The 24,270-nt window shown below is 44.9% G+C and overlaps 1 protein-coding gene across 2 annotated transcripts in view; it reads right to left on the bottom strand.

Annotated features, from left to right (window-relative positions):
* Window positions 1–24,270, bottom strand: part of ADAMTS12 (ADAM metallopeptidase with thrombospondin type 1 motif 12) — a 362,259-nt gene that overhangs the window by 91,623 nt on the left and 246,366 nt on the right. For both annotated transcript variants that reach the window (XM_066602471.1, XM_066602472.1), the window contains exons 11-15: window positions 23,943–24,088; window positions 22,795–22,964; window positions 18,633–18,766; window positions 1,952–2,072; window positions 1,066–1,310 (exon numbers count right to left, since the gene is read on the bottom strand). In XM_066602471.1, coding sequence (XP_066458568.1) covers window positions 1,066–1,310; window positions 1,952–2,072; window positions 18,633–18,766; window positions 22,795–22,964; window positions 23,943–24,088 — 816 coding nt within the window. The remainder of the gene's footprint in view (window positions 1–1,065; window positions 1,311–1,951; window positions 2,073–18,632; window positions 18,767–22,794; window positions 22,965–23,942; window positions 24,089–24,270) is intronic.

The following is a 24,270-nucleotide window of genomic DNA, read 5'->3' as shown; positions in this document are numbered from 1 at the left end:
ACCAAGATGACAGCTCCAGGCTGTCGGCTACCTGCGGGCACAGACAGCATGAAGCTGTCATGTCCAGAGCCCACGTGGCTTCAATCCCTGCAGGACACATGTTTTTACGTCTTCAGGATTAAGGTCCACTTGGGCAAGACGTAAAAAGACTATGGGCTGGTCATTAAGGGGTTAAAATGGCATTCGTATGCAACAGGCCTTAGCCAGTATCAAGCGTTCAGAAGTGGAGCATGACTTACTCTGCAATGGACCCAGACCTGAGCAACTCTGGAGGGTTTCTTTCCTCCAGTCACACCCTGACAGGTGGTACCCGCTGAAGCCTTTTCCCTGCCAAGTGGAAACTACCCTCAAGCCCCCTAGTGGCAATTCACTTAACTGCATTCACATGGGTGACAGCAAGTCACATTGCAAAGTACACAGACAATCTCACAAAAATAGAATATGCTGCGATTTTTCAGTCTTGCAGCAGCGCTCAGGAGAAAAAAAATCACCCATTTAAATCCACCTATTGCAAACGATAGGTTGTATTTTCGTGTGTCTTGCAATGCACAAAATTTGCATGATTTTCATACCCCCATGGGAATGCACCTGCAAAGTTGAGGGCACTTAGCTTGTCTCTTAGGGTTGCACTATCTATAAAACGGTCCCTGAGCGCCATTTGCAGACATTGCAGCTCCTCATGGATTCCGGGATTAGTTTGCTTCCTATTCTGACACATTCTCATTTTTACGAGCCCTCTGCCCTCCCGCGCACTGATTATTCATTCCATGCATGAAGCTTCATGAATGGGCCGCTAAAACCTTGAACACATTTACAAAACCCAAAGCACACAGAAAGCCCTTTGGCTACAACGTCTTAGAGGAAGCTGTTCAAACATTTCATCTGTCTGTATGAATATCAATGAGATCAGATAGTCAAAATCCCGCCATGTAATGTTTTATTAACCTGTGGAGTAATGAAGGAAGGTCTGAACATGTAAATGTATGTAAATCGTCATTAAGTCCTGTCATCCAGCACCCCACAGAGCTTCAGTCAGTGGATACTTTTGCTTTTTCTTATAATTACCTGGATCCAGATGGACTCATTGATGGGTCCCGCGGCGGTGAGGTTCTCCAGATCTCCAATCCTCTGGTAATGAAACGTCGTCCCGGCCACCTTGTAGTCCCCAATCCATTGTATAATGAATCCACCGTTCAGGTAATATTTTTCAGGGTCTTCGCTTCTAATTGCAAGGAAATTTCCTGCAGCTGCGACTTCTTCTACTCTTACCGCTCTCGCGCCTTTTGGAATAATACCAATATCAACGTAACCTGGATGATGCAAACAGAAAACAGGAAAGGTTAAGGGGCCTAATGGAAAGGTCTATAGCTGATCTACTGCATGACTAGGATGGTGTTAGGTCACTATTATATAATCACTATATTTTCGGATCGTCTTATATACACCAAATGGCTCCTTTATTGGAGACCCCAGATCTAGTAGCACATTGGACCTCCACAATGGGCTCGGCTCCCAAGCCCACTCTATACAAACCCCACCACCAGAGGGAGTACATGTATGTCCTTTACTGTCAAGGGGTTAAATAACTTTCCATTCTGAAGAAAGAAACCTGGCTTTCTAGTGCCACCTATTGGATAGCCATACATGAACCAAGGTCCATTCCTTCAGCTTTCCAAAGCAGCTTCTACATCCCCACCAATTTGACTTTTTTGGAATATCTGAATTTAATGGCCAGATATACTAAAGGTTGAAGCCTCTTTTAGCGTACGGCCACACGGGATGGATTTTCCGGAATGGAATCTCATCCATTTTGCTACTACTGTAATACATTGTGGAATTTCCACACGCAAATCCATAGCACAAAATCTGCAGTTTGTTAGCTCCGTAGAAAGAAACCCTTAATGTTATCTGTGAATTACAACAAACTTCAACTTTCAAGTAGAAGAATTACCAAATCCATCACTTTGATCAAATGTTTTCCTGACGGTCTGGCAGCTAGATCCGTCTCCCAGGCATATTCCGCATCGATCCTCTGTGGCATTGGAGTTTATCTCGTAGTCGCATCCCACGCTCTAAAGGAAAAAGAAAAGCGTTACCACGAGAGAAAATACCTCCGAAATACAGTTCTATAGATAGTCAGTAGAAGAAGCAGTGGCTCGGCTGTGCCTCTATCTCCGGGCAGAGCCTGGCACCAATAGGTTTACTATGGAAAAGCTGGTAGTGGGCCAACGCCACTCCAGGATGTAAACGGCGACTCCTACTGTTATACACTGACATGCAAAGGTCCTGGGATAGCAGTATGTAAATTGATGATAAAGTGGAGTTATCTCAGGTGATGACTTGGGAACACCCACACCTGGATAAGTGAGGTTGAACACTGGCCAGCGTGCTCAGGGCAAGGCAACTGAGGTTTTTGGAGTTTGAACGAGGCATGATATTGGGTGCCAGATGGATGGTGACTCCAGCAGAAATCACATCCACATCCCACATATATACCACTGGTCAGTGCAGCGTTCTCTAGCTTCCATGGGACATAGGAGCAGAAGACACACCAGAAACCTCTGTTATCACCATGATACGAAACACAGCACCTTACCTGGGCTCATGAGGGTGCTATCTGGACCCTAGAGGGCTGGCAACATGTAGAGTGGTCTGATGAGTCACAATACAAACCGTTTCAGGTTGATTGTAGGGTTTTTGTGTGGCACAGACCCTATGAAGCCATGGGCCCCAGTTGTCAAGAAGGCACTGTGCAGGCTGGTGGTGGTTCCTTACTGTTATGGGGTGTGTTCTCCTGCCATGAGTTAAAGTAGTCAAACTAAACACATCATCGACCGGTGCCTGGTACATTGCATTGCTTGGTGACCATTTGCAGCCCTCCGGAACTTCATGTACCCCCACAATGATGGGATATTCCGGCAGAATAATGCACCAGAATTGGTTCGAGGAGCATTCTGGAGAGATCCTACGAAGGGTGTGGCCAGCATGTTCTCCCGTTATGAGCCCAATCGAGCATTTATGGGATGTGGTGGAGAGGTCTATTTGCATCTAAGATACTGAACCTACAAATACCACAGAGCTGTGGGTGGCTATCCAGGCGGTATGGCCCAATATCCTTCCAGATGTCTTCCCTCCACTTGTGGAATTCATGCTGCATTGAGGTATTGCATTTCGCCATGTTGGGGAGGGTCCTACACAATATTAGTTCCTGTCCCCTGGATTTTGGCATGTCAGTGTATAAGATGTGACAAAGATTTACTGATGTTCATAAACTAAATATTTAGGCTTATTTTCCAGTCTAGACTATGAGCCGTAGGTTGAGTCCTTGTGTAAAACCTTGGTGGAATCCCCAACCTAACTCTCCATTGCAGCCAAATATAGGAGAAGTGGTCACATATGTGGAAGGTCCTCTCCATTGAAGTCTACGGGAGTTATGAAGAAAGCGGAGACTCACGTAGGCAGATATGAGCCCACCTGACCATCTCTTTCTTGCTGAATTGGAGCATAAAACAGCCCATGTTTCCAATATAAGGGGTAAGAACTGACCTGAGTCCATAGGGTAGGTGGTGGTGACCCAATAGAGCATAAAAGTGGTGGAGGCATGTTCATAATTTGGCCATGAAGCAATACAATGCTAAAAATAATTAGCGATTGTTATCCATAGATGATTTGACATGCGTAAAACATATACGTACCACTCAACAACTTCCTTGTTTTCATAGAATAACCCAATGATCCGGGCCATGAAAGGGTGGGACTTTTACAATATACAGACATAGACAAAAGTTTAGAGACTGAGGCTACATTCATACGGGGGAGTGCGATATCTGGCAGAAAAAAGTCAGCCCGATATCGCACTTACCAATGTGTGTTTTTCACGGCGCAGCGAATTGTTTTTGATTAAAAAACATATCACATCATTGCTATAAAACTGCGATCCTCAAAGGATCGCAGGTGTCCCAGTTCAGTCACATGCCGGTCCCGATACCTGTCCCAAGCATTGATTAGCAACAATAGGTTGCCATCAGCCAGGATTTGGCGCAGAAGCAGATATCCAGCATGCCATAAGTCTTGAAAAATAAGAGACAACAGTCTAAAATATGGAGTCTTTGCCAAAACTTGATGTATTTTGTCAATAAAGATGCAAAAACTTATGAAATGCTTATAATTGTACTTCAGTAACCAAAGAAACATCTGACTGAAGGACCTAAAACCACTGAAGCAAATAACTTTGTTAAAACCAAAATTTGTGTCAATCTGAAAACTTTTGACCATGACATCAACATAAAATAGGTGTTTCTATGTGTTTTGGCGGTTGTTGCAGCTCACCGGGTTTAATAGTTTCCTTTACATATGGGATTGGAGGCAGTTATGTGGACTGGAGCGCGACTGAACGGAACGAGAAAGCAGTAAGCGTTGTATTACAGTAGTATTACATGTGCAGATTGCTAAGAAAAAAAAATAGCCATTTTTAGAACAAAGCTGCTCAGCAACAAAGAACATGATTGGTCAGAGCCACCACTGAAGCTCCGCCCCATCGTACCAGAGATAGCCACACCTCTTAGACTTGCTTAGCGAAACAATTGAAAAATGACTCAATGGATCACCAGAAAAAGTCCAAACCTGCATTTAATTCAACATTTCACTGAAGAGAATATATTGTAATATAACATCGATAACGTCTTAAGCCTTTTTGCGCAATCTGAACTTAATTTACACGGATGAGCACAGGGTTGGTATGTAGCAGGCTTGGAAGCCAAGTCCGTGCCATAAGTGGTGGGTGCTGGCTGTAAAATGGAGCCGACGCCTGTCTGTAGTGGCCTGGATCGGCGATAACTCCACATTTAAATGGTTGGATAGAAGGAGGAGTTTCTGGAATTTCCCTGGATCGGAGGCGGGGATATTACCTGCAGTTGTTCTTCTTTGCCATCCCCCCGATCCGCTAATTCCTGTTTTCAGTCATCTAAGATGGCAATCTTCAGACTACCTGATCTCCACGGTTTATTGGTAGTGTTAGACTACCAATGCACTATACCTGTACTCAGATTGGCCACAGCTGCTCATGTGATTAGCACTGGCCAATCATAGAGCAGTACATAGTGTGCATTAGGTAGTTAGAAAATTGCTACAGCCATCTTTGATGGGCGAAAATCAGGACCAGAAATGGTGGATCAAAGGGACAGCAAAGAACATAGCAGCTAATATACTTCCCGGCTCCCTCCTGTCCCAGGACAGAATTTTACCTCGAGACTGGAGGGTTGCTTTCAGCCCATGTAATAATTGGTATTGCTGTGTCTGTAAAAGTTCGATCTACTAAGATATCACATTATCTATCCCGCACAGTGACCATCAGAAAAAAATTACATAATACAGTCTCCAAGAAAAAGTGGGATAAAAAGTGACCAAAAAGTCATATGCACCCCGAGTGACTGGAGTGGGGGCTGACAAGGTGCGTTGCTGCTCCACTCACTTGAATGACAGCAGTGGAGATATACCAAGTTCAAGTGCATCGGCAATCTCCGGCACGGTCATTGAAGCAAATGGAGCAATGAGGTGCCTGCATGACCTCCGCTACATTCACTTAGGGACTAATCGAACCCCTGCTATTGGGATCTATGTGGTCCCAGCTGTTGTATCCCATCAGTCATACAGTTGTTACCCTTTTTTGTGGATAGGGGATTACTTTTCTTCATTGGTAGAAACCCTATAAGTGGGACCATAAAAAAAGCCCTCATATGACTATGTAGAAATAAAAAAAAAGTTCTGGCTCTGGGAAGATGGGGCTGAAGAAACGAAAATGTGAAGCTGAACAATTTCTGGTCTTCAAAGGGTTAATATCAACTTGTGTCTTTGCCCATTGTTCAAACTAGGGCAATTATACAGGATGAAATTACATTTAGGATCCACTGCATGCAGCCAGAAGTGGAGGCTAATGGAGGACTCTCACAAGTACCATGTGACCGTGCTCCAGTTTTGTAGCCATGAGTCGGAAGGATGTGAAGAGGAGCCCCTTAATGAGATTAATAGCAGTAATCGCTGGTGCGTGAAATTGTCTATCTGACTTGTTAATCACTATATTAGAATTTCGCAGTAAGAGACGTTGACCTATGAATCCGCATGGCTCAGAACCGGATACAGCAGATTAGACTCATGTGAAGTGTAGCGGAGTCTTGGATACGTGGTGGATCTCAAAGTTACTTTTGCGCAGTATGATCCTAAGGTTGTATTCACACATTGCGGTCATATCACCATTTTGCTGCTATTTTCGCAATGGCAGTTTGAATGCAAGGGCCCTCAGGTATTTTTAGGCCCTTAGGCAGGAGAGGACATGGGGTACCTTGCAGCGGGGAAACCCTCACTTGGATTATAGAAGGCACAAAGTTTAGGGCCGGGCTCTCGGTGGGAGCTGGAGGACTCACCGGAATTAGTAGTAGTATCAGGGGCACTGGAACTATGCCCTGTTGCAAGGTTGTAGGAGAGCAGACAGTAGGGTTACCACCTTTGTCCCAAAAAAATACCAACCAGGGTAAAAGGGGGTGCGGTATTTAACAACATATGTTTTTAACTTTATTATTCTAGTGGCCCCAACTCATAATAGTGCCCCAAGTAGTAGCCCCAATATTAAGCGTCCCCATAAATGGCCCGAATAGTAATAGTGACCCTGGTGGTGGTCCCAGTAGTATTAGTGCCCTTGTTAGCGGCCCCAGTAGTATTAGTGGGGCCACTATGGTGGCTCCAGCAGAAACAAAGATCCCATACTGGTTCCAGCAGTAATAGATATCCTTATACTAGCCCCAATAGTAATAGTGATCCCTAGCACTGGTCGGGAAGCAGTCAGACGGGGGGCAGGGGGGGTGGGGGGTGTAGAGTCCAGGGCCTCCAATAGGCCAGTAGAAATAAATACCGGCACTGGCTTTCTGGAGAGATTACTGACCGGGCTGGTGGGTTACTGGCTGGGTGGCAACTCTAGCAGACAAGGGTTATGAATGTTACGAAGAGGCATCACCTTCTTGCTCAAAACTTTACTAACCAAAACCGGCAGAATCCTCGTCCCAGGGACAATATGTCAGGCCGTAGGCCGCCCACTGTTCTCAGCAGGCAAAGCCAATTAAATTCTCCGGTTCTTCCTGGATGCAATACGCTTCCTCTCTAGCACTTTCCTACCTGCGTAGCAATGTGGGTCAACCAAATTCACTTTACTTAAACAGATAGTAACTTATCACTCTAAAGGGGGGCACATTATATATGAACGTTGCTTTAATGTAAAATGGCGTTTGCCGTCTGCATCACTAATAACTGTCAGAATTAAATTACATGGTGTCTCAATCTGGGCCGCAGCAATCCATCTGCTACCCCAGACGGCCGTAGGATATTAGCAAACACTGCTTCAGGAACACTGGAACTCTTATACCCCATTGTGGCTGTGTCTCTACTACAGGGAGGTGCAGACATTGTAGACATCAACTGTATTCATATACAGAGGTCTATCCCAACAACATTACATTTCCTACCAGTAGTGCAGGTTCTTATTGCGCCCTTACATCATACATATATGTCACACTCTACATAACACATAAAAGCAACAATCCGGCATTAAACCTGTTCAACCTAACCTAGGCGTGTGCATAACTCAGAGTCCTTAGGTGTGCACACTGAAACGAGGCTGAGCCTCACTTACATCCTGACATTGCAGCAATCTCCATAGTACTCTGGTGGCCTGATCCACCACTATTGCAAAACTGCTCAAAACTCTTATTTTCTCAGGTCATCGCCTCCCGGCCTGCCCTTTTGTCCCCAGCCATCAGGACACTTTCATCGCTCGTAATTCAGCCCCTGATCATCAGGCCCTTTCCCCAGACACCTGCACAGCTCAATGCGCTGCTCTTTTTCCTGGGTCACAAAGGGCTGCTACTTATCCGCTCCCCAATATGAGGAGGCACGGCTCTTGCCGCTTCTCTCCCATGACAGCCGCCACATAACTCCAATGGCTGCGGCTGGGCTCTCTCACATGTTGAGTGGCTGCTCACGCTCTGGCTGCACTCTGCTGATGGCGAAGCTAAAAATCCTTTTATAGCCAAGATGGGAGGTGGAAAAGCCATGAGAGGGGTGGGGCTTCACTCAAGCGAAAGAATATACAGCGGATGTTCACCTGGGTGAATAAACATTACCCATAATAAATATTCACCCAAGTGTTCACATCACCCACTTACACCAATGCAATCTTTTGTAGAGAACATGTCTTGTGCAGCAGCACCCACCTGTTACCATGCGGCGGTTGCTGGTCCTCCCAGGGCAGCGGTGTGCAGGTTCCCATGGTCAGGGCGCGTCCCCCCAGCTTGTTGTCTAGCTGCCAGGGGTGCAAGTGCCTGTGAGTGCAGCTGCCGTGCACGAGCTCCCTTTTGGTTGTGTTCTGTTGGGAGTTGGCTGTCTCCCTCTCTCCGCCCCTGGGCAGAGGCTTTTGTTTAAAGGTTGGGCAGAGACTTACAATCACTACCAGTTATTGGTTTCCCTCAGTGTGCTAGCTAGTCTGCCTCTGTTGGTCTCCTGCTTCTTTCACCTTGTCTGCTATACTTTGCTGTTATCCGCCAGGTTTTTCCATCTGCCTCAGTTCTGCTTAGTATTGTGTTGTTGGTTATTTTTATCTGCCTTTTCTGTCGGTATTCTTCCCTCTCCATCCAGGTACGCCAGCGTCCCTTTTTCGGTCCCTAGTCAGAGTAGGGACCGCCACCCAGTTGCCTGCCTGGGGTTAGCCAGGAGTGGAGGCAAGTAAGCAGGAACAGGAGTTGTGGGTGAGATCTAGGACACCCGGGCTGGCGTATCTAGGGTAGTATACAGTAACACCACCCACATAATGCCGGCGTCTGCATGCAGGAACGCTGATGATGGGGAGAGGTCAGGGGGATGTCACAGACTCAACAGTGGCTGCCGCTGGACCGAAGCTGCAAACTGAGTGAGTGAAATGCCTGTTGGGTTGCTTCCCAGCCAAAAATTTTTTACCGGCCCTTAATATGGCAAGTAAAAAATTGTTTAAGGCTGGGTGTCAACCTTCTGCCTCATGGTAGGGGCAGTGCCAGGTCATCAGGTTCCATATCATAATGCGCAAGCTATTAAAAATGGCGACAGATGATGCAAGTATAGTTCGGTGGCATGAGCTTATTCTATTGCCAGTAACCCAATTACTGGACATTCACACTGAGCACGTTACGAAATGCCCTGCCGCCTTATATTTAATAAATCGTTTTGAAATTCTCCCTGTTTGATGTAACTTTGAACCATTCTCTGTATTATCAGCCTCGCAGCAATTCACTTTCCATATCTGGCGTAGATTAGCATACGGTATGCCAAGCATCAGTAGACAAGGGCTGGGACTGTGACACCATTCATTTCATGTGTCACCGGGAAGCCGATCATCGGGGCTCAATGCAAAGAGCTCAGCCGGCGGGAAGAGGTAAAGAACAACTCATAATGTAGTCACTGACAGATTAATAGGGAGGGATCCGTCCATTCTGGAAATAATAGAGAGATGGGAACTATGAAAATTAGATGCGACTGCAGGCGAATAGTAATCCATGGAAGGCTGAGTCATACGGGATCTCTAATATGGCATTAATTCTATTATGAATATAGAGGCTTATGTATATTTTATATAGTGGCAAGATGCAAGGCACACAAAGAACGCGCTAATGCTGGATAAATCTGTGGAAGCATTGCACTGATGGCCCCTTTATTAGAGCCACTGGCCCTTTCACGACTGGAGCTTCTCTGTATGGAAATTATCCCCGTGACCCCAGAGTGCAGCAGATAATCAAGTTTCCGTGGATCAGTTTCAGTGTGAATCCACATTAGATGGGAAAATCCAACGATCTGAGGGACTTCCAACTAGGTCTGGTCATCGGTGCTAGACTAGCCGGGCCGGGATGTCACTACCAACTGCGTGGGTTTCTCTCAGGTGACGGTGTGGAGAGTATACAGAGAATGCCATGATAGAAGAAAACATGCAGTGGAAGGGAATCCTGTGGATGGAAACAACTCATCACTGAAAGGGGTCACAGGAGGATGTCAGGAGTTGTTCTAATCAACAGGAGGATAGAACTAAAAGAACAGGTTTTTTTAGCGCAACCCTCTGAATATGGATAACTATTGCAGATATTAAAGTGCGAAACTTCTCATTGAATAATGTGTGCGGCCAGCATGGGAAAACACGTTTCGGGGCAACATCTCTTAGTATGGATGGGCTATAACAGCAGACGACCAGTTCCAGCACCAAAGAGAAACAGAAAGGCGAGACTCCAGGGGGCAAAAGAGCCCAGAAATTGTATCACTGAGCAGCGGAAAAACATCTCCTGGTCAGATGGATCCTGATTTCTGTTGGTCGTGCTGATGGGAGGTCAGAATTTGGTGCAAGCGGCATGAATTGATGACCCCTTCCTGTCAGCTGGTCAGAACATGTCAGCACCTCCATCTAATCTGTAGAAACTACAAACAGCTTCCTGTCCATGTGGGCCCAAATTCCTGCAGAACGACTTCATCACCTAGTGGAATCTGCGACACAAAGAATTACTTCCGTTTTGAAGGCGAAAGACGGTCCAATGTGCTACCAGGCGGGGGTCTTTAATAAAGTGGCCATTCAATGTAGATTTCTTGGGAATAATCACTAGGAAGAGCCAACAAAACCTACATTTATCTAATCTAGTATGTGGACAAATGTATTATGTATATACCTTCTGATTTACCAATATATGGACAATTTAACCTTTTTCATGAAAATCCAGTTTAAAGAGCCTTTACTCCATTGAAACCCCAGATACATTTGATGTAATTGAGGAAGGGGAGGACCGGAGGGAAGGTGTGGGGTTTCCTGGCAGGGACAGAATCCGCACTCACTGATGTGGAGGGCGCTACAGAGTCACTTTACAGGTGGGAGTCATGGTACTTTGTCCCACTTTTCAAGAAGCAGGCCACACCCCGAAGTCTCATCCGCTGTGGATTTGAGCTTTGTATGCGCACAATCGCTTAAACGTGCACAATAGCGAAAAGGAGGGGTTCCCTTCCCACATCTTGATTGAGCAGTTGCTTGTTAGGAAAGAGGATTAATTTTATACTTTAAAACTTTTGTTAATTCAGTGGAAATACAGAACATAATAATCCGGAAAAGATACGGGAGAGAAGACGCCGTGTTATAATCCGCTGGATCGAGTTTGGTTTTCAGACAGGATGCGCCATTTACTCTCTAGTTTTCGTCGTCTCCACATTACGGCTCAGCTGCTGTAAACTATATTTTAATTGTTCTTTTCTTATTAAGCCTAAGTGCATTCGCTGATAGCGCCATTCATTCAGCTATTAAACTCGTCCCTGCTCTCATTAGCAGGTTTATACCAATTATTACATCCTGCCGGCTGAGATAATCCGCGGCTGCTGCTTCTTCTCAGTGCTGTAGAACAGCTGGAGTCGAACTCCACCCTTAGCGACAGAGGATTGTAGAATCTGTGCTGAGCGTGTTGTACATCGTGGTCATAGGATAGCGGTGTAGCTATAGGGAGGGGATGCACACAGGGGTGTAGCTATGTCACACTGCCATGACGTAACCTGAAGTCCTGTGGGGTTAAGGGGTTAAGGACTCAATAATAAGAGTATTATTTTACTTCATATAAATGCTGAAAGATAGGTTTCGGAATTGGATCCATCGTTGGGTAAGGCGGCCTCCTTCCCTGCACCATGCTGCTTCCAGGATAGTGTCCGGTGTGGGTAGCTGATTCCACTTTTTCTATTAAAAAAATGTCACCATGTCCAATTTTTAGGCGATCCTTGCTCAAGAATTAACCATTATTTCCGATCAGAGCGTGAAAAGAAACGTATGCCATGGAATTTACATGCCACGTGTGAAAAGCGCACGTACATAGATGCAAAAACACATTGCAATTGCAGAAAAATTGCAGTTAGAGTGCAGTGTAGGTCTACCTGTCTCAGCCCTGCATCGCGCTCACCAGTGTGAAGACGGCCTAACGGTATATCCACATGGTCGAATTCCATCTCAAAAACCAAGTCAAAATTCGCAGCTCTCCAACGTGGTCTGCGGTGGGGTTCCCAAGTGGAATTTGCCCTGTCCATGGGCTAAATCTTTGTATGGAATTCTGACACAGCTTTTGCCCATTGGCAGGGCAAATTCCGTATGGTGCGGACCATGCCAAAAACTACGGCAGAAAGCCTTAAATTTTTGTGTGCTTTTTGAGGCAGAATGTGCAGCGGAAAATTCTGTGGCGCATTCCACCCTGCGAATGTACCCTAAGAGCATATTTAGTTCTGTAGATCTGTTACATTCGTGTGGGCAGATAAGCACAGGACCCACATGGTCGTGACCAAAAAGCGATGGGGAACACCGGGAACTTCCACAGATTTACACCTCTCCCTATCTACTACTAGGTTTAGTGACACAGACCTACCTGAGTGGGGACATCACCCTGATAAAGGGCGGCCCAGCGGTTTTCGGATCTGGGCCCTTACTGCTCCTAGGAACCACGGACCCAGGATAGGGTACATAAACATGCCACCAAGACAGGGACAACAGGACAGAGAAAGCTGACACACAGAGCCGGAATCACACCATACAGCAGCCACAATGCAGCCACTAGTAGCAGGTGATAAGCTATAAATGTCAGGTATTAGTTGACATTTTGATCAAAATATGGAAGCTAGCGGGCCATGTCATGGCTCCTGGCTATACCGTTAGTCTCTACACTAACCAGGAGTCCAGCAGCATCGGACACAGTTCACACCGCAAGCTGCAACAGCACAGACAACAGCACACAAGTCACACAGCAAGCTGTACAGGACAGACAACAAGACACAAGTCACACAGCAAGCTGTAAGCTGAAGTAACATGACTGCTCACCCTGAACACCAGACAGACACTGACAGGAACTGGGTTTATATTTGAGCAAAGACCGGGGGATTGGCTAGCAGGAGATCACCACACCCAGCCAGCTCAGTCATTTACCACCTGTGGAGCTGTGCTGCTAGAAACCTTAGTACTACAGATCCCAGCAGCACAACGTAACAGGATCAGTGCCAAAAACTACATCAAAATCTGCACAGTTTTTGTGCAGTTTTGCCGCAAATCCTCAGCAGATTTCACTCAGGTTTCTTCTGGATTGGCAGTAAAGTCTGTAACAAAAACCGCACCATTAGTGCAGATTTTGATGCAGTTTATGCTGTGGAAATTGACTTGAGATTTTAAGCCATATTTTCCACTGTGGAATATCCATACCAATTCTGCTACGTGTGAATGTACCCTAATGTCTCCTCCTCATTTCCAGGACTTCTTCCGCACTGCATCCATCCTATGGAACTTGTTAAATACTGTGACTCGTTTTCACTATTTATGGCCTTGAAAACTCCGCTCAACCTTGGACAGATACGGGCTGGTGCAGCAAATGCAGGTTTATTTTTTTTTTCCCCCTATAGAACATACAAGCGACTGATTCCTGGGCCAAAAGTGTTGCAGCATAAGACTTGGCTTATACAGCGACTTTGGCTGTCCCAGAGTTCACACAACCAAAGATCTCTCTGTAACCCTGTGACCTTGTACTCTTATTGAGGTCAGTGGCGTTAAAGTGTGATGCACTGATTGCCGTGAACTGCAGGTTGCAGAAAAAAGTCTAACTTCGGTGGATTTTTTTGCAACCTACGGGTCACAATTGCAGCAATTTACAGTCACACTGCAACACTACTGACATCAATGAGAGTGCAAGGTCACAGGGCTACAGAGCAACCTATGATCGTGTGACCTGTTGTAGCCAGAAGTCACCATGTGACCTAAGCCTAAATGTGCAGCTCACTCTTCTTGGGTAATGGTGAAGTGGCTACTACCGTATGTAGCGGTTTAGCCATAGGGGTGCAGAACTAGCAGTTGCCTCTGGTTCTGGTGTCTAAAGGGGACAAAAGCCCCTCTACTACATAAGATAACACCAGTATTATAAATGACATATAGTAGGTCGGAGCCCTGGTACAGATTTTGCATTGAGCTTCAAGTTTCACCTTTGACACTATGTCAACATTGCCATGGTAGGGGTGTAAGGGTCAAAGTCCCTCGGGGTCCCACCTCCACCATCCTCCTAATGACATCACTGAAGGCTGGCTAAGTAGATGCATATCTAACACTTCAACATTTCGGCTATATTTCCCTAGAAGGGGCGTTTCAATAGAGAAGCTATGGCCACCATGTTTTATATCATGAATTTACCTACACATGGATACCAAACATGATCTGAAACAGATGATTAGATTTGCAGGTGTGCAACAGAAGTGAATGCACTGCATCCGTGGTACGTTCACGGTTTTGAAAATGTAATTGCTGTTGAGCTGGGACCTTCCAATGACCCATAGTTGCCATTATTCATGTTTTCTTCATTTCATCTAAATAGAGGGAAATCACAGACAGCAGGTCTGTGGGATGTGTCTTGGAGGCGAGGCAATGAGATCTTCTGCAAATGGCTAATTTCTTTATCACTGCAACAAAGAGCTTCCTTGTGAGTTCCAAAAGGAGCAAATGTGATCAAAGACCCCTCAGGTACAGGTGTGAAAGGCAGTTGAATGAATATTGGTGAGCTCTGCTTGGTAGGAAATGCACTTAACCATTGGCCTAATCCCACTCAACTTTTCCCAGGACAGAAAGGTGGCAGATTGAGACGCAAAGAAGGGTGAAAATCTCCCAGTATGATTTCATCACAAACATAATGAGGTATTTCTATGAAACTTATCTGCTCTGTGTTGAACCTGCGACAAAGATTCCACTTAATAAAGTGGTCACTGACCGTACGGCTCAATGTCAGTAATTAATAACCACCTTGGGAAGACAAATTAAAACAGTAACTACAGAGTGCAGCGCAACGCCTCTAGATATTGTAATATACCTCTGCTTAATAACAGTTAATGAACATGAAGTGTCTCACGCGAGGACGATCTGCGGTAATATACATGCAGAAGATTGAAACCAGTCTATATAGAAGCCACAAACAAGATGCGCATTTCATCTGCCTGATTAGGTTCTCCTGTGACTTATTATCCAAGCTGGAGACATTCGGAGGAGCTGCCCGACACATAAGTGAGTTACAAGCCTGGACTAAACACTGCGGATGAAATACCATTACCATAATATATATGAACAGGACGTGTCAGCTTAATGGACAGCCGGGAAAATCTGCTCTGAAAGGTTTTGGTTCCTCATCGCCAATTATGGCAGCACTTCAAAAGTAGCAATACAGAAATGTAGAGCTTACCTGGTGCTTATTTTTAGTTCTTTTATTTACCTTTTGAGACTTTTTATGCAAAAGCTAATTACATTAATAAGATCCGCAGCATTTCACCTGCACCAATATTGTCCTTATTGGGTGTTCTGATTCCATCCAGGAGTTCCATCCCAGTTTCCATCTGAATCAGGCGAAACCCCTGTATGAACCCTTTGACTTCCATTGATGAAACCTGTGGAAACGAAGACATGGTGGACTATATTATTCTTTCCGGTGCAAAATGCCAGAAATAAATGGAAAGCTGATGAGACAAAGACCTCTGTTTCAGCAGGTTTCATCAATGGACATCAATGGGTTCGTCCAGCGGTTCTACATAAATCCTGTTGTAGGGTGGAAGTGCTACACCTAAGTCCCACCTGTCCAGCTCTAGGTTCAGCTGGAGGAGGGGAAAGAAATGTAAAGTGCTTGTCAGGCACTGGGTAAGGTCCCTGTTCCTTGCAGGGACCCGGCAGGCAGAGGGAGGAGATGAAGAGGCGCCATGTTCTGAGCGCTTACCTTGCTTTGAAAGTAGACTTCACACCCACCATAGGGAACAATAGGAATGTAGTTCTACCCCTGTCCCAAACTTTTTTTTAGCACTATACAGGTCTTATACAAGGTATTTTGAGCTGTGCCACAGGAGGTGGTGAAGTCACAGAGAACAGACTGTAGTCAGAAGTGTTGTTGGGGCACCTTAGAGATCTGGGACATGGTAGCCTAAATGAGAGTCACAGGAACAGAGCAGAAGTGCTGTTGAGGGGCTGAGGATAGAAGTAGCTGCTGGGGGAACACTGGGGTCCCCAGGACTGCAAAGGATAGAGACTGTCCAGTGCTGTAGAGAAACTTCAGCGGTGCCTCAGACTACAGATACACTGTCAACCTGGATGCTATCGTCTGCAAGAAAGAGAGCCAGCACTATGTCTTCAACTACGAGAGGACATTGAGACTGCCGCAGAATTCTTGGAAATCATGGTTGAAGAACACTCCTGACTTGAGATTAGCCTGAGCCATTCAACGCTAGTACTTTCACGCAACATATGCAAGCGAGTCCGCTCTCAAAAAAGCCAAGAGTCCACGCCATCAGGAACTGGTGAGTTAGTCAGCAGACCCGCTGCAAATCAGCGAGGATTCGAACATTAGTTACATGTAGGGACCTAATTAAGGTTCAATGGCTAAAAGTGAACTATTGTTAAGAGTTTATCGGAAGTTGAGCTGGGGCATTTATGGACAACTCAGTGTTTAACACTGGTTGGTGAAATGGCAAATCCAGTTTTAAGTCTGAGTTGCATTATGCATGCTGTGAGTTGCTATGTTCACGGCATGTGAAATAAAAAATAGACAATGTGAATGACCCCCAGAGGGAGGGTAAGGTGGACGCTTGTCACGGTGGCACTTACCAGGCTCCCTCCTAGGGAGACACATGTAGCCTCGGCCAGGGAAGCGTTGGCCCTCTTTTGGACACCCCTAGGAGAGGGATGGCCAATAAACATGTGAAAAGGTGTTGAAGTTGTCACAGGTGACGCCACCATTACGTTACCCACCGGAATGACCCTCGACGGTAAATAAAGGAGCCACAGAATGTGTAACGTACCTCAGATCCCTGGAAACGGTCAGGGCCCGGCAAAACTTTACTTAACATGAACTCTGTACAAGGCACAATTACACAAGACGGCCGTGCAGGCAAAACAGTAGACTTAAGGTCCGGGAGGAAAACACTGGATGGCACCGGTCCTGCAGGCCAAGTTAACTGACAGGCACTGGTCCTGGGCTTAGGAAAATCTCCAGAGGAGGATAAGGGTAGGGACACTCCACAGACACTCTTGGGTATAGTACCTCTGCACGGTGATCTCAACCTTGTCTCTCCACGCTCACGCTCTATCTTCTCTGGCTCTCACTGCTCCGTGGTTACTGGCATATAGATCCTCAGAAACCACTTCTCCTGTTCCATTCTTCACCACATGAGGGTTGAAGCTACCCCCATGGGGCTGGCACTCTTACTCAGGAACCCAGAAAAAATGGAACTCTCAAACTCACTCCAACTCTGATATTTATAAGCTCACTTATACCACATGACAAGACAGAAATTGATACATGTGCAAGCATCTCCCAGTCTCATGCAAACATTAACCTCTTACTTGCTGCAGCTGTGCAATACACATAACAAAAGGACTAGACAACTTTGCACAGCGCATCTACAAAAGACATGACATTTGTGGAGGGGGCCAGGAATATACGTTCTGGGCCACTACATTGCCAGGTTCTGACCCCTATAAGTTTGTTAGTTTTCCCATCCATGGGGCTGTGTGAAGGTTTATTTTTTTGTGGTATGAGCCGTAGTTTTTGTTGATATCATTTTGGGCACACACAACTTTTTGATCACTATTTATTTCATTTTTATGGGAGATGGAGTGACAGAAAACCCCACAAATCGCACATCGTGTATTGGAAAAAGTGAAGTTTTAATATTTGGCTGTTTTTAATTTTTTGATTCTAAGCTTTTTTTTTAACATGTTTATTTTTGTCCCACAAGGAGATTTGACCATGCAGTCATTTGATTGCTTGCACGTTTGCACTGCAGTGTACTTAGCCTGTGCTGTCATCCCTGGCAGGCTGTATAATAGATATACTATACTGGCAGACCTCTTTACTAGTCCTCCGGCTGACATGGTGACTGCTTGGCACCGTGAGGACCCATCATGGTGGGGCGACAGAGTCAGAGGGAGCCCCCTGCATCTCAGATGCCAACCGTTTACACCTCTCAGATGCCACAGCATTTGAGGGCTTAAATGGTTGGGTTCAGAGTTATCTCTGATCCCGGCAGCTTCCAGTGGATATCAGCTGCATAAGAGTTCACATGGCGGATTTTGTGGTGGCACAGTATTAACGCAAGAATCTACTTAAATACTTATCCCATTAAAGGGATGTGACATGTACTTTTCAAGCTTATCTGTGTTGTAAATTCTGCACTCAGATTTTGCCAATTGCCAAGGAATAAATCCGTGTGTAAATCCGTGGCATAAATACACGGCATAGCTGGTTTTGTGGGCTGAATCCATGCAGAAATCTACCTAAGGCAGCCGGCACCCCCTGTGTATCGAGCAGGCTCGGCTCCTGGGCTCACTCCAAGCTCCTACTGCGCACATTTGATCTATACCCCATTTTGGATCTGAGGCAAGCACAGCAACTAATGCGCCTGCCCTACATGAACATCTAAATCCTTTCATTTTCACTTTTTCTCTTTGATTTTGAGTGAAGGAAAAACCTGAAACTATGTAAAGAGTGTAATGCAGAGCTATTCTACATGGTGCACATCATCCAGCATGAAATAGACTTCCACATACCAAATACCTTACACATGCCATTAATGCAGACGTCCCTGCTGTCATTCCCCTCAAAACATGGAGTCCCGTCAACGACCGAGTCCAGGAGCTTGTCGATAAAATTAGCTTTTGCATTCCGGCAATGAAGTTCACAGGGATTAGCTGTGAGGAGAATTAAGACAATATAAGTGTGTGAACCCAACGGTCCGCATATCTCCAATATTAATGGTAAGACAGTTATTGCAAAACTATAACTCCCAGCACGCCCTAGTGACCTCAGTCTGGGGAGCGACATGTGAGACACCACTGCTGTAGACCAATGGAAGTCATTTTAAATTAGTCTTTGGGGAGTTGCACCTCCAGCAGTTTCCTGACATACTTCTGTTATCAGGTTAATGGAAGGGAATAAGCCATGAAAGTCTGATAGATGCTGGTCCCTCCTCTGGGACCTACACCTATCTCAAGTTTTGGTCCTCCAAGTCCTATCTTGGCTGAACGTGGTGACCAGGGGTGGTCAGGACTTACGGAAACAGCCAAGCATGCTTCACCATACTGTTTCTATAACTCACGTAAAACTTCCATAACTCCCATAAAAGTGAATGCAGAGCAAGCTAACGTGTTTCCATAAACCGGAATCTGTAGAAACACTGCAGTCGCAGTGCTACGCTGTTTTCGTAATTCCCTTTCACTTCTATACAAAACCCATTCGGCTGTTTCAATAAGTGCCAACCACCCCTGACCACCATATTCAGTCAGGCTGGGCGTGGTGGCACCCAGAAGCAGTCATAAATGTTAGTCTCAAAAGTGAAACCCACATCTATCAGACTTTCATGACATCTTCCGTGGAGATGTCATGAAAATCTCAGATAGAAATACTCCTTTTAGGATCATTTCCAAAGAAACCTAAAATATAACATGTCACTTATCTTACCTAATCCAGCCCACAAGTACCATATAAGCTAAGCCTTGATAATGACAGCCACAGAGGCTTTCTTACTGCCATGAAGATGTTAGTGTCAGTTCAGTACCCCCATGAAGAAAGAAAAGAAACAGAAAGAAAATAAAGAGAAAAAGGAAGGAAGGATAGCTTACTTGAATCAGTGCTGAGGCTGCTGTAATCACAGGACTTTATCTAGTAAATTCCTTCTACAGATGAACAAATTGAATAATAAATGTTTGTTCAAGTATTGCTCAAATTATATTAGCTATCTCTTTGCTGCAGGTTCCATGGACATTGGTATCATGAGGAGTCGCTACAGGTCTATATCATGTTGTCTAACGATAAAACACCTCCATATATCTGTAAGCCAAGCGAAAGCTCACCAGATGGACTTGGGGCTTTTCTCCTATTTTAACGCCATGAAGATGACCCCCGTGCTAGTTAAGTACCCCCATAAACATAAGAGCCAGTAAAGTACACTGAACACTGCATGCACAGTACAAAAGATGTCATGTCAAGTTATGTCAGTACCTGTACCGCACATACTTGGCTACCAGAAGGGTGAAAGGAGAAGGTGGTTGACACTAGTATCCTTCAGGGGCAGTCATGTTTACATCAAAGTATTTATTTTTGCCTTTCGCACCCATTAAAAAAGATGCCACATTACAAGCATAATGAAATGTTTTCAGAAAGAAACAGATATAAATTCTATGGTTACTCAACCCCCTTAAAGGGTACACATCTGTATGCAGGAAGCCTTTCGGAGAGTCTTGCTGACTCTGCCGCAGCTACTCAATACAAAGAGTATTAATTTCCTTCATATTTTCTGACATGATTCCCAAATGTGACTGACATGTTAAAACATCATTCTTCCAGTTACAGGGGCCATTTATTACAAGCATTACAGAGCTGTATACCCCAGTGGCGGGCAGGCAAACAAGATATATAGTGCTAGCGCTAAATAAGACTCTCCTAATTAAAAAATATAGACACAAATAAAAAATATAGTTCTGCATGATATAAAAATAGACATTTAATGACAACCTTCATCATTTTATGCATCTATCACTTCATGTTCAATAATCGGAGAGCCCCATCCTGTCACAATCCATGTAGCAGCATCACAACCCTGCTTCCATTAAGAATATTGTTCAGTGAGATATTGCATGAAGTATGGCTCCAGCCTGTCAGGTTGGTTAATTACATTAGAGGGTATCAGAGGAGACAGATACTTACATGTGTCTCAGTAGAGGATGACATCAGACTTTTAAAACTAGATAAAAAGGAAATTTGGAAATGCCCTTAAAGTATCTGTCACTAAAACACTATTTTTCTATGTGTTTGCACTATAATGTTGTAATGAGGAAAAGAAATTAAGGGAAATAAGAAAAGAAAGGAAAAAAGTAAGTGCAAAGGAGAGAGCTTAAAAGAGAAAGGAGGCAAAGGAAAGGAGAATGGAAAGGAAAATCAGTGCTGAGGCTGCTTTAATCACAGGACATTTTTATGTAGCATATTTCCTCTACCTATGTACAAACAACTTGTGCCTTAGGCTGCCTATCCACGGATCTCGCTGTCGCCCGCGGCAGGAGCCAGCAGATGGATCTCCGCTATCAGCCTTTCTGACAGATAGGCTGACTGCGGAGAATCGCGGCAATTCGCAACATGCTGCGAATTGCCGGCCGCAAGTGGAGAATCGCAATGATTCTCCGCTCGTGGACACGGGGCTAGCGCGTTCCATAGCAACACTATGGAAAGCTTCAGACAGCGTGATTCGACGGCGTTTTACCGCCGGCGGAATCACGCCTGTGGACAGGAGCCCTTATCCAATTTATCTTCGCTATCTACGTGCTGCAGGTTGTATGCAAAAAAATAGGAGAGAAGAAAAGACAAATAGAGAGAGAAAAAGAGAGAGAAAATGTGAGAGAAAGTAAGAAAAAGAGCAAAAAAAAAGAGCTTAAGAAAGAAAGAAAGGAAAAAAAAACAAAAAGACTGCTTGCTTGAATCTGTGCTGAGGCTGCTATAATCACAGGACTTTATTATCTAGCGTGTTCCCTTTACAGATATACAAACAAGTATTATTCAAGTTATTTTAGCTAACTATGTGCTGTAGTGTGCATGGATACTAGCAGCATATGAAGTCCCTAGAGGTCCATATTATGGTATCTAGCAATAAGGCGTCACTGTATATCTGGAAGCCAACTTCAGGCTCACCAAATTGGCCAGGAGGTTTTGGACCAGTCTCCGCAACTTCAAGTAAATCACTTGGCACTGGTACAATTTTAGCAAAATCACATTTATTATGCTGGTGTGTCATTGTATAAGATAAGATGCTGCGGAATAAATCAGATAATGTCACATGATGATGAACAGTCCTTGGACTTGGGATAACTTGGAACAACGGTATATAGGCATTACCGCTGATCGTAAACAGCAGCACAGAAACAGTTACAGGTCGGGCGTAAGGAATGGTATGTATGGCTTGCAATTACTCTTGCCACTCACAGTTACAACACCTCCCTGGGTATTCGCTCATCCAAACTCGGGCACACCTCACAAACAGTTCATTTTGTTTGGAGCAATCTCCACAATGCTAACTGTGTTTGTTCACCTTGTCCTACTGCTCAGTCAGCTCGGCACACTTCCATGAGAGCACAGCGTCCACTCCACTGCGACACAAACCAAAGTGCTTCCATGCTGGTTTCCCAGCATACATCATCCACCACCTCCTCAGTGCTGGAACGCAGGCTCTCATATAGACCATGCCTCCACTCTCACACAGCTGATCCAGTCATAAACCCACTTTACCGTTAGAAAGTGCAATGTCATGAGATTTTTTTTAAAGCGGAGCAGCGACCAAAATCAGCAACCAAAATTTCATGCTGCTGAAAAATATAGGCCTTGCCCTATCTTTGGACCGAAAAATGCTGGAGGCTCCAAAGACTCTTATAGTAGCTGTAAAAAAATGGAGGGAGAGGAAGTTTAGCTGCTTGCAACCCCAGGAAAAGATTACAGCTGCCTCTATTTAGACATTAGAAAGTCATTAGGAGGATTTCTGCCGACCGAGGGAATTCCGATCAGCAGCGTATATTTTTGGCAAAATGACGCACCCGGCCGTGTGAATGTATGAGAAAATGCTAATGAAGCTCAGGATTTGTTTGCTGGAAATCGTCTATTCACGCAATATTCCGGCGCGAACAGCGTAGTGTTCAATCGTAACGCTCGTGTGAATAAGGCCTAAACATGTACATACCTGTATTATATATGGGATACCACGTATGCAGCTCATTTTTATAAACCACAGTATCAAACTCGGCACATTGCATCTGACGGAAGGACGGCTGGTTCTTAGGGCAGGGGTTAGTTTTGCACATTCTGTAGCGCTTCCTTTCTCCAGTACAGTATTTCCCTCCAAACTTTGGCCTAAAAATAAAATATAAAAACTGAAGGCAATGAAATGACTAAGAATGGAGGATTTTCAGAGGAAGTCTATAGGGACTGAACAAGGCTTTTCGCTTGAAGTAGGATCTTTTCTCTCTTTGAGCTGGTGGGTGTAGACTGCTGCTATGATGTCTCCATACACTGCACACATAGGAGAGCAGGATCTGTTCTCTATCTCTGAGCTGCTGGGTGTAGACTGCTACCATGATGTCTCCATACACTGCACACATAGGAGAGCAGGATCTCTTCCCTATCTCTGAGCTGGTGGGTGTAGACTGCTGCAATGATGTCTCCATACACTGCACACATAGAAGAGCAGGATGTCTTCTCAATCTCTCATTTAGTAGGTGTAGACTGCTGCTATAATGTCTCTATACAAAGAACAGATAGGACAGCAGGATCTCTTTGTGTCTGAGCTGGTGGGTGTAGACTTCTGCTATGATGTCTCTATACACTGCACATATAGAGAAGAGATCCTGCTCTCCTGCACACTCTTATAAGCAACACCATGGAGGACATTATAGAGCAGTAGTGTAGCTGTGAATCCAGCATTGCACTGAGATAAAACACTAACTAGAAGCTGTGGCCATGTCTCTATGTGAGTCTCTCTACTTCTATCTCCATACAGCAGCTCCTCCTTTTCCCTCTCCTCTCCATAGACTTCTATAGACAGCATGAGATTGCAGCAAACAATGACCACCCCATTTCCTGTAATCCATCTCACTGTCTCTGTTATCAGAGATGGATTTTGCAGGACACCAGGCAGTGGAAAGCAAATTAAAAAGGAGACCCATAGTGGCCAGCACTTTAGATGGATCTTCAGTACAACAGCATCATTTTAAGTACACAAGGTGATCTGCAGATTTCCTATCATATAGGCACAATTTCTTCATAACTGAAGCAGGAATTGCACCAAAACCTGCACATGTGAATGTGCCAAGATAATCGTGTGATACTCACGCAGGGTTGTTACATTTCCTCTCCGCACTTTGTACTCCGGCTCCACACGTTCTTGTACAGTGTGACCAAGACGTCCAAGTACTCCAGCCTCCATTTACAATGTCTGGCTGTTTTCCTACAGTGACACACGCACCATTGATGCACCACTGGAAGATGACATTTATATCATTACCATCTATACAAGTATAATACATAAGAACAGCAATGATAACTGCATTAGTGGTGACAAAGACGCAAACCTGTCATTTAGGATAAATATACTAGACAACTTTTAAAATTGCTCTCCACTCAGTAAGAATTGAAGCAAGAACCTGTGTGACAATCTCCT

Source organism: Eleutherodactylus coqui, chromosome 5, assembly GCF_035609145.1.
Source record: "Eleutherodactylus coqui strain aEleCoq1 chromosome 5, aEleCoq1.hap1, whole genome shotgun sequence".
NCBI lineage: Eukaryota > Metazoa > Chordata > Amphibia > Anura > Eleutherodactylidae > Eleutherodactylus > Eleutherodactylus coqui.
This window is presented reverse-complemented; position numbering and strand designations above follow the sequence as displayed.